Below are 8,916 nucleotides of genomic sequence, written 5' to 3' on the forward strand. Positions count from 1 at the left end.
TGATGTAAATGTATATTTATTGATACTTTTGTTTTCTTTTTTTTTCTCATATTGATATTTATTGATACTTGCATTACATTTTTTTTTTCTATTACATATTGAAATGAATTTTTTTTATTGCACAAACGTTTATAAAAATATAATAGTTGGAAAAAACAAAATTTAGAAAATATTGGAACATATAAAAAAATAGAATTGACAAATTGCGATTTTAAAGTATGGAATAATATTTTCCAAAAAATGAACTAATTATTTTTTTTTCTAAAAAATTATCTTAAGCAATATAAAGATACAATTTTTTTTCCCCAAAAAAAAAAAAGAATCAAAGTCAATCTGTTATTGAGTTAAAATAAATAAATAAATAAATAAATAAAAGGCAGCAATTGAGCTATCATGCTTTGTTCCACGGCTCTGGAATTTTGTATTCCATTTTGTTTAAGGAAAAAGGCAGAGGCCCCAAACAAAGAATCCCCTAAAGAAGCCAAGCCATTCGGCCAACCTCCTCCTCCTCAAAGATACTAGAGTTGAGAGTTTTTCTCTTTTTTCTCAACGCCTTTGCTGCTTATTCATCTATATCATTTTCGATCCAGATCTTCTTCTCCTTCTCCTTCTCCTTCTAGCACTTCTGTTGGGGAATTTCAGAGCACAGCAAAATTCGCGAGCAAGTCTGTATTTTGCTTCACTCTTCAAGTTACAATTTTTCTCTTTTGTTCAGGGCAGTTTAGATTTTCTTTTTTTCATTTTTTTCTTTTCCATCTGGGTGAATTTTGCTGGTTTTAGTTTGTTCGGTTTTAGATCCGAATCCGTAACAAATATGGGATTGGTTTTTTGGGTATCAGGAACATGAACAGTGGACGAGAAGTCAGAATTGTTATGTATTCGGAGTGACTTGCTTGGGTTTGTAGCTGGATATTGAAGCATTGGGTTATTGGGCTTGGCTTTAGTACTTGTTCAGAGGGCGTAAAAGTTACGTTTTTTAATTGCTTTGAAGGATTTTATATCTGGGATTAGCTTTGTTTGTTATAAGGATCTGAGAATTTTGGGTTTTTAGTTATTGGAGGAGTTTTTGTGAATTTTATAATTCGTAGGCTTCTGGGTTTCGGCGGAATTATAGGTTATTGCAGTCATGTTCTATGGTGCTACTGTATGGGACCCTTGGCTCATTGTTGCCCAAATTTTTTGCCTGCAATGCTTATACTATCTCACTCTTGGGCTCTTATTGTCCATTCTTGTTGGAAGTCGTGTTTCCCGGATGAGTCTCGTCTATTTCTTTGACTATGCTACCGTCAGTGCTTCCACAGTTACCGGGTGGTGTGTCATAGCTTCATTTCTGCTGAGTTCATTTGCAGGGTGAGAATTCCATTCCACTTTGTTTTTAAGTTCAATTCAGTTCCTTTTTTTTTTTTTTTTTTTTTTCTGTTTTCAGTTCATTTATGGCTAGAAAAACTGGAAGAGATTATTGAAATTGGGGCCTTTGGCTGACGTTTTAAAAGCTGCTTTCAAAAGCAGTAAAGAGTTATGTATTCTCTATAAGTTTTATTTCATTTTTTCCTGGATTGAATTTGAAAAGCATCCTTTTCTATTCAATTTCTGGAAACTCGTATGGTTTCACTGCTGGGCTTTTAAAAGTAGTGTTTCAAAGCAGGCGTTGGTCTACATTGCTATTTTAATTATACTGCTCTTTGTGAGATGGTAGTGAATATGTGATCTGGTGCAAAGATGATAGCGGCAGTACTTTTAGTTATGCCTCACCTTAGTTTACCGGATTAAGTAGTTAAATGTAGTGCTAGGCCTATGTTGTTTTGGAAGCGACCGTGTCCTCTCTATCATACTGTCATCCGCATTTGTTTATGTTTTTCTGTTTGTCTTACCCTTTTAGTAACTGCAACATTAGCCCCTTTCTGATATGGCAGTGAACAGTTTTGTTAAACTGTGGCAACTTATGTCTCTAATTTGTCTTCTAACCTGCCTGGTTTGACACATTCTCATCTTAGGCATGTAAACTTGAGCTATGCTAAATTAATATAAAGTCGATTAGGAAACTTTATAGGAGCTTGCACTTATTTAATTTTCTTGGTTTACACAGAGCTGGATATCTGCTTCTTTTGATTGAGAGGGCCAAGAAATGCTTGGATTTTGCAGCCACTGTCTACATTGTCCATCTCTTCATGTGCATCGTATATGGGGGTTGGCCTTCTTCAATAACATGGTGGGTTGTGAATGGTACCGGAATTGCAATTATGGCTTTACTAGGTGAATATCTGTGCATTAGGCGTGAATTACGAGAGATTCCAATTACACGATACCGTTCAAGTAAGAATTTTTTCCCATTTTTTGTCATACTGACTATCTAGAAATATCCTATATCAACCTTTACTGTCTAATTGTAATTTTGTTAAAATTGTGTATTGTTTTTGTTCTACTTTTCTGTTTGATAGTTGATAGTTTACTGGATACTTGGCATATGGATCTAGGGATAGTTTTTGCTTGTATGCTCTATCAAAGTCATCGATTGGGTTGTTTATGGTGCCATTAGGCAGTAGCTTTTCTCATTTATATGTATCAGTAATTTGAAGATATAATTTTTCTTTCTCCCTCTCTATAAGGTTTTGGTGGGATCATTGAAGAAATTTTATTGCAACCATATTTCTGTCTCAGATTATTGCATTCCTTTTCATTTGTTTTTGGTCAACTTCGGATTACTGCATTCTGCCATCACCTAATTAATATCCCTGTGTGACTCTAAATAAACAATTGCTAAGTTATGAAAATTTTCCCTTATATGAATGTAGGTATTAGGAGTAAGAACTATCTATTTCATTTTGAAATTTATCATAGGATCGATGGCTTTGATTCACATTGTTGTTGTATTTTGACTGTCAAATAAACATTCTTCATTTGCTGTATCTTTCTTGGTGGGCACTAGAATTGGTTTTCCATGTCAAGTTTCAATTGGTTAAAAGAATTGCCTGGGTGCCTTTCATTCCTCACTTAATCATATTTAATTTGTTTATATTTCCATGCAGATGTTTGATGGAGGAGAAACTCTAGGGGAGAAAAAATTACTTGTGGGATTATTATTTGTTGTTTCTGCTATTGCTCGAAGGAGCACCCAGATAAAGCTCGTGGATACCAAATTTAATCTGCAGTGAGAAAGTACCCTAATGTACAGATTCTTTTTTGCTATGCTGTATAACTATAAAATTCCAAGACATTGCAAAACTGAGGTGAAGACTAGAACACATTAGGCTAGGTTTGGTTTTTGTTAGGATACTTGCAATGTACAATTGTTAGGTTTTTGACTAATGCAATGCTTATTCTGCTTCTATCTGATCCCTTCTCTGGTTTAATGTAATATTCTCCGCGGTTTCAGATTTGGTGATGTTTATGTTACTTTTTCTTTTCTTCCTCACTCTCAATTCTTTGGTTGTCCGATGTTTTCCTTCAAGTAAAGCTTGGGTTTGTGATTATGTTTAAACGTATGGGGATAGTTTATCAATCTAGTGAATAATACGTGTTTTTGCGAAATTTCCACCAAGTTTGCGTAGTTTTGTTTCTTGTTGTTGCGTGTGTGACCTTCTTTCTCTTACTTTTTTACCTGCACAAAGATGTCCGCACTGTCTCTTGCATGTTCTCGCATTGCTAACACTTTACTGCCTTTCTTTTCTAAATTTAACCTAACAAAACTATAGATTCCAACTCATTTGGATTGGTCAGTCCATCATTTTACTATTTCTTGGTTTTAAAGTATCTTTCTTTTGTCAATAAATCAACCCATGCTATGAATGTTTGTTGTGCGTGTTGCTTGTACTAATAATCACGTCAATAATGGACCACTGAATATTTGAAGTGCATATCACTAAATACCAAAGCAATTTAATGTAGTCACTGCCTTGCATATGAAAATTTCTAATATTGGGCAATCATGATTTTTGTAGGTGCATCAAATGATAATTTTTTTTTTTTTTTTTTGGACGGAGCATCAAATGGTAGATGTATGAGCACAAAGTAGTTGCGTCTACCTTCTTTTGTATAGCGAGTACGTGTTTGTTTGGCAGCAGTAAGATGAAGTCAGAACCACAGGACCAAGAACTTGGTGCAATAAGTAAAATTTAGGGAGTTACAACTGCATTTGATGGTAGCCAAAAGGCCATGAAAGGGATTGAAAAGAGAGAAAAACATCAAAATCTCCTACAGGGAAAATATGCCTTCGCCTCATATTTCTCACAATAAAGAAAAATTACAAAGGAGCAAAGCCGTTGTCTCGGTGAACCTCTTTCTAAAACTGCCAGCTTGTATTCGGGGCAGTGTTAGTCATCTCTATTGGCGTCTTACCAATGTCTCCTGCACCAAGTCATGGCTGAGCCTTCCACACTGATGAAATGTCGGCTACTGCTTCTCCAACTGTTAGATACAGTCCATTCAACCCAAACGATTCCAAAACTTTTGATTGTTGCAGCTTTTCCATCACACTTCCAACAGGATTTGCCAAGACCAACTAAGAAAGTCATATGCACACCAAATATAATGAGCACAATGTCTTCCACAAAACCATCCGGATATATGATGGAATTTTGATTTCTTACCTGCAGTGATCTTTTATCCAGCAACTTTCTGAGTTCGCGTATCAGCTCTATGCCACTGGTGTCGATTGCTGTCACAGCTGAAAGAATAATGTATCGTAAGTTGGTTGCACAAAAATAGAGCCTCATAATCAAATGTTATTGCTAAGTCTGTCATATACCTGTCATGTCCAAAATTATGCATTTTAGTTTGCTTTCGTTGCTTGCCTTTATCCTCTCTTCTTCCTCCATAACCCATCTTAATATTCTGCAGGAGGAGAATCCATTGTTCAGAAAACCATAGTTTGATATAATACTTTTTGAAATATGCAAGTGGGGTTTATTTAAAACGTATTCATTCATTGTAAGATTAAACTAACCTTTCTTGCAGGTAAGTCGAATTTGCAAAATAGATGGGTGATTCAACAGCAAGTATAACAAATGAAGGAATCCTTATGGCTTCTCTATATCTGCTGAGATTTTGGTATATTTGAGTTCCTGGAATATTTCCTAAAACCATGGTGTTTGGCCTGGTCACATGCAGGAGAATCTTGAAAACTGAAACTCCAACCTGTAGTGTACAGTGAAGGTGTTAGATCCATTAGCGGTGATGATGTAATGTAAAAACGATTATTACAAATGAAGTGAACATCTTACCGCAATAGCAAGGCCAAGAGGGACAGAAATGAACAGAACGCCAAAAAAGGAACATAAACAAGCCAAGAAATCGAGCTTGTCAACTTTCCACAATCGAAGAGCAGCCTCGTAATCTATTAGCCCAATCACGGCTGTTATGATGATGGCAGCCAAGATGACATTAGGAGTGTAATAAAACAGTGGCATGAGAAACAGCAGAGTCACAAGAACTGCTGAAGCCATTACTATGTTTGAAACTGTTGTTTGTGCTCCAGCATTGTAGTTTACTGCAGATCTAGAAAATGATCCTGAAAAAGAGAACATATTTTTAGTTGTTGCTTCCACTATTCACTCTGCTATTACAAAAAAGGCCAAATAAGATGAGGATCTTCACCTGTAGTAACATAACAGGAAGAGCAAGAGCCAGCTATGTTCATGAAACCTATGGCCATCATTTCTTTGTTTCCATCAACTTGGTAGTTTTTCAGGGATGCAAATGTTCTTCCCACAGCAACTCCTTCCTGTATAAAATAAGAAGAAGAGCTTAAATATCAAAGAATAAAGTAAACTTGATTTGATCTGATATTTTGTGTAACAAAAAGAAGTTTGGTGTTACTGGCTTTAGATGACTTACGGTAAGGGATAAAATCCCAGTTACAATGCCAGTTTTGATAGCTATTGCCAAATAGCTTCCACTGAAATAAAGCATGTTTGATGAGGGAGGATTAAGCCCCTTTGGAAGATTTCCAATCTGTTACATAAAAAATTTTAGCTTAAGAAAAACTACAGAAATAATAATATTTTGTATGAATTAAAATTCATAATAAAAATCACTAAACTTAGGTGTGAGATCTTACTACTGAGATTTTTGGTGACTTTGAACTCAAGAGGAAGACTATAAGTGTGGAGAGAATAACCGATGTTAAGGGGGCAGCTGCCGAAATCCAGAACAGTTTAGGTCTTCTTATGCTCTGTGACAACAAATTAAGGTTATTAAACCATTCTGACCTTGTGAGAAATTTTATGGTGCACTATGTTTGTAGAAATTATATAAATGCTTACTATATGTCTTGCTGTCAACAAAAACACCAGGAAACTGAAGCCCATTAATATGGTTTGCCAAGACCACTGCACATCAATGACAAGAGGTTACTAAAAAAATGTTATTGTAGATGGAAAAAATTCACTCTTGGATATGTCATTTTCAATTTTAAAAAGTGACCATTTAACAATCTCCAACTATAGAATTTCCAAAATAAAATAAAGAAGATAGATTATATTAAAAAAAAAAAAAAGTTGGTTCATGCTTTATTTGAATATAGCAATAGCATAATCTAGATTTCAACCCTTTTCTTTAAAAAATGTGTAGTAGGAACCTTTTGATAACAATAATAAAGTACCCTTTGGTAAGATTTTAAAGAAATCTCAAATTAAAGCAACTAAGTACTTTCAACATGCCATTAAATTAACACCTTTATTTGTTTATTCCATTAAAAAAAAAAAAAGAATTAAAATGGAAATAGTTGCTTGCTTTTGCCGCAGATAATTTACCTCATCTCTCTGGTGGAAAACGGACGAAATGACAGGAACAAATTGCATTTTGGTTGTAAAGTGAACGATTCCAAGCAACCCTTTCAGCTGTTGCAACGATACAATTACAGCAGCACCAGCCATAAACCCAACCAGAGTCGCTTTCGATAGAAAATCAATAATGAATCCTAATCTGTAAAAATTAATTTAAATTTAAAAAAAAAATCTAATTATTTTTAAAGAATATATTATATGAAGTTGTTGCGTATTTCAGTAACAATATAAAAGAATAATACGACCCATGAAAAGTTGTTTCAAACATATATTGTCCATAAGAAGTGCCTAAAAGCTGTTATTTTTTATTTTATTTATTTATTTTTCACTGGTTTTGAGAGTATTATGCCGTCATTTTCATTTGTCAAACAGTGAAATGAAGGTGTTAGTATTTTTTTTTCTTTCTTAGTCAAGCGTAAGATTATTTTGATATGCATATTTGAGTACCTTAGAAGACCCAGAGAGGCCTGAAATAAACCAGCAAAGAAGGTAGCGGTGAAAGCCAGTTTAAGGTAAAGAACTGGGTCCTCACTACTAGAAACTGCTTCACTTAGCATTGATCCCATCACTAAAGAGGCTATTGAAACTGGACCAACACCAAGATGTCTAGAACTCCCCAAAAGTGAATATATCAGAGGAGGAACAAAACTTGAATCTGCATCCCATATAATTAAGATTTTACTATATATAATTTATTTATATATATATATATATATTGTGAGGAAACATAGTTTTGAATGATTCTGATACTAACATAAACCAATTATAGGAGGCAAATTTGCAAGCTTTGCATAACTGATTCCCTGCAATACAAGCAACAAGTTTTCAGATTAAAAAAATAAAAAAATAGCACCAGAAATTATCCGTATGAGCCTAAAGATATTTAAGAATAACGTTCACATGAAGGTTAAAGACAAAATTCATGTACAATTCCAATTAAACATTATATATTTACAATAAAAAACAAAAACTATTTTATAAAAAAATAATAATTCTTGTTTACACAGAAGCTGCTCAGACATGAAATTAAAAAATAAAAGCCATCATTCAAATAAGCCAAAAGAAAACAAAACGGAATATATGCGCAGACCAACTTTGCACACTGAACCACAGTAAATGACAAACATGGGTCAGAAGCAGTTTTGTGTGTTTGTTTAGATGGAAAAGAAAGAGAGAGAAGGAGGAAGAAAGTATGAGAGAAGTTGAAACACATGTCTCACCTGAGGGATTGCCAGACTAGCAATGGTGAGTCCAGAAATGGCATCAGACCTGAGAAGGCTAACATTGTACTCAGGACCCCACTGGAAAATTGGGAAGAAGAATTGAAGAACCAGAATCAATTTTCTCAACCAAGTTTGGTTTTTGAATCTGTGAAGTGGATCATCTGGGAAGAAGATCTCTGAGAGTCTGTGCTTGAGTTTTTGGAAGGTGGTTTGCTTTGGAGGCAAGCAAACCTTGTGAATCTCTACCGGTGGCATTGCCTCGGTTGGGATTCTGATAGTGGTTTCGTGGCATGCAAGGTTGTCAACTCTGTTGGAGTTCAAACCCATTTTTTGCCTTCTCTTTTTTTCTTTTTTGGGCAGAAAACTTGAAGAAGATGAAGAAAAATGATAGTGTGGCTTTGTATTTATAGAGCAGAGGAGAAACAGGGGACAGCGAGGGTGCAATATGGCAGTTATTGAACAGTTGTTCTCATTTGCCCCCAAGGGCAAATTAGTCATTTAATTTACTAGTCTTTTTATTTTTTATTTTTTAATCTAATTTTCGTGGTATTATTATTTGAAAATATTTTCTTTTACTTGAGTCAACGTGAAAACATTTCTTCACTTGACATCCCTTTTCTTATAGAATTTAATTATTAATCAATCATTTTTGAAAATATTATATTTGTCAACAATTATTGGTAAAATTTATATGTTATATGACAATTTAAATAGTAAAAAAATTATTTTAAAAATTTTAATATAAAAATAATAATATTAAAGGTTTCAATTAAATTTATTATATAAAATAATGATCATCAAGACAATTAGTAAGATTTTCTTTTTATGGTCATGTGTGTAAAAATATTAACTAGTTTCCATACTAATTTATTTATGAAATAACAATATATAATGAAAACTATCCTCACTTT

The 8,916-nt window shown here is 34.0% G+C and overlaps 2 protein-coding genes across 3 annotated transcripts; one reads left to right on the plus strand and one right to left on the minus strand.

Moving 5' to 3' along the window:
- The first annotated feature begins 383 nt into the window (after nucleotides 1-383).
- On the plus strand, nucleotides 384-3,382 carry LOC107405202 (uncharacterized). 2 transcript variants are annotated; one of them, XM_048481287.2, is made up of 4 exons: nucleotides 384-690; nucleotides 840-1,350; nucleotides 2,087-2,313; nucleotides 3,027-3,382. In XM_048481287.2, exons 2-4 carry the CDS (start codon nucleotides 1,127-1,129, stop codon nucleotides 3,032-3,034), a joined length of 459 nt encoding a protein of 152 aa, XP_048337244.1. In that variant the 5' UTR covers nucleotides 384-690; nucleotides 840-1,126; the 3' UTR covers nucleotides 3,035-3,382. The 2 variants fall into 2 exon arrangements, with proteins under 2 accessions (XP_048337244.1, XP_015867710.1); XM_016012224.4 differs by having other exon boundaries at nucleotides 384-665.
- Nucleotides 3,383-4,066: 684 nt separating this feature from the next.
- Nucleotides 4,067-8,377, minus strand: LOC107405210 (probable sulfate transporter 3.4). The gene is made up of 13 exons (XM_016012236.4): nucleotides 8,003-8,377; nucleotides 7,537-7,585; nucleotides 7,230-7,437; nucleotides 6,750-6,921; nucleotides 6,261-6,326; nucleotides 6,056-6,169; nucleotides 5,833-5,949; nucleotides 5,593-5,719; nucleotides 5,220-5,506; nucleotides 4,943-5,133; nucleotides 4,745-4,830; nucleotides 4,587-4,663; nucleotides 4,067-4,498 (listed from the first exon to the last, which is right to left on the minus strand). The coding sequence occupies exons 1-13, from the start codon at nucleotides 8,330-8,332 to the stop codon at nucleotides 4,355-4,357; spliced, it is 1,968 nt and encodes a 655-aa protein (XP_015867722.2). The 5' UTR covers nucleotides 8,333-8,377; the 3' UTR covers nucleotides 4,067-4,354.
- Nucleotides 8,378-8,916: the final 539 nt, after the last annotated feature.

Source organism: Ziziphus jujuba, chromosome 1, assembly GCF_031755915.1.
Source record: "Ziziphus jujuba cultivar Dongzao chromosome 1, ASM3175591v1".
Classification (NCBI taxonomy): domain Eukaryota; kingdom Viridiplantae; phylum Streptophyta; class Magnoliopsida; order Rosales; family Rhamnaceae; genus Ziziphus; species Ziziphus jujuba.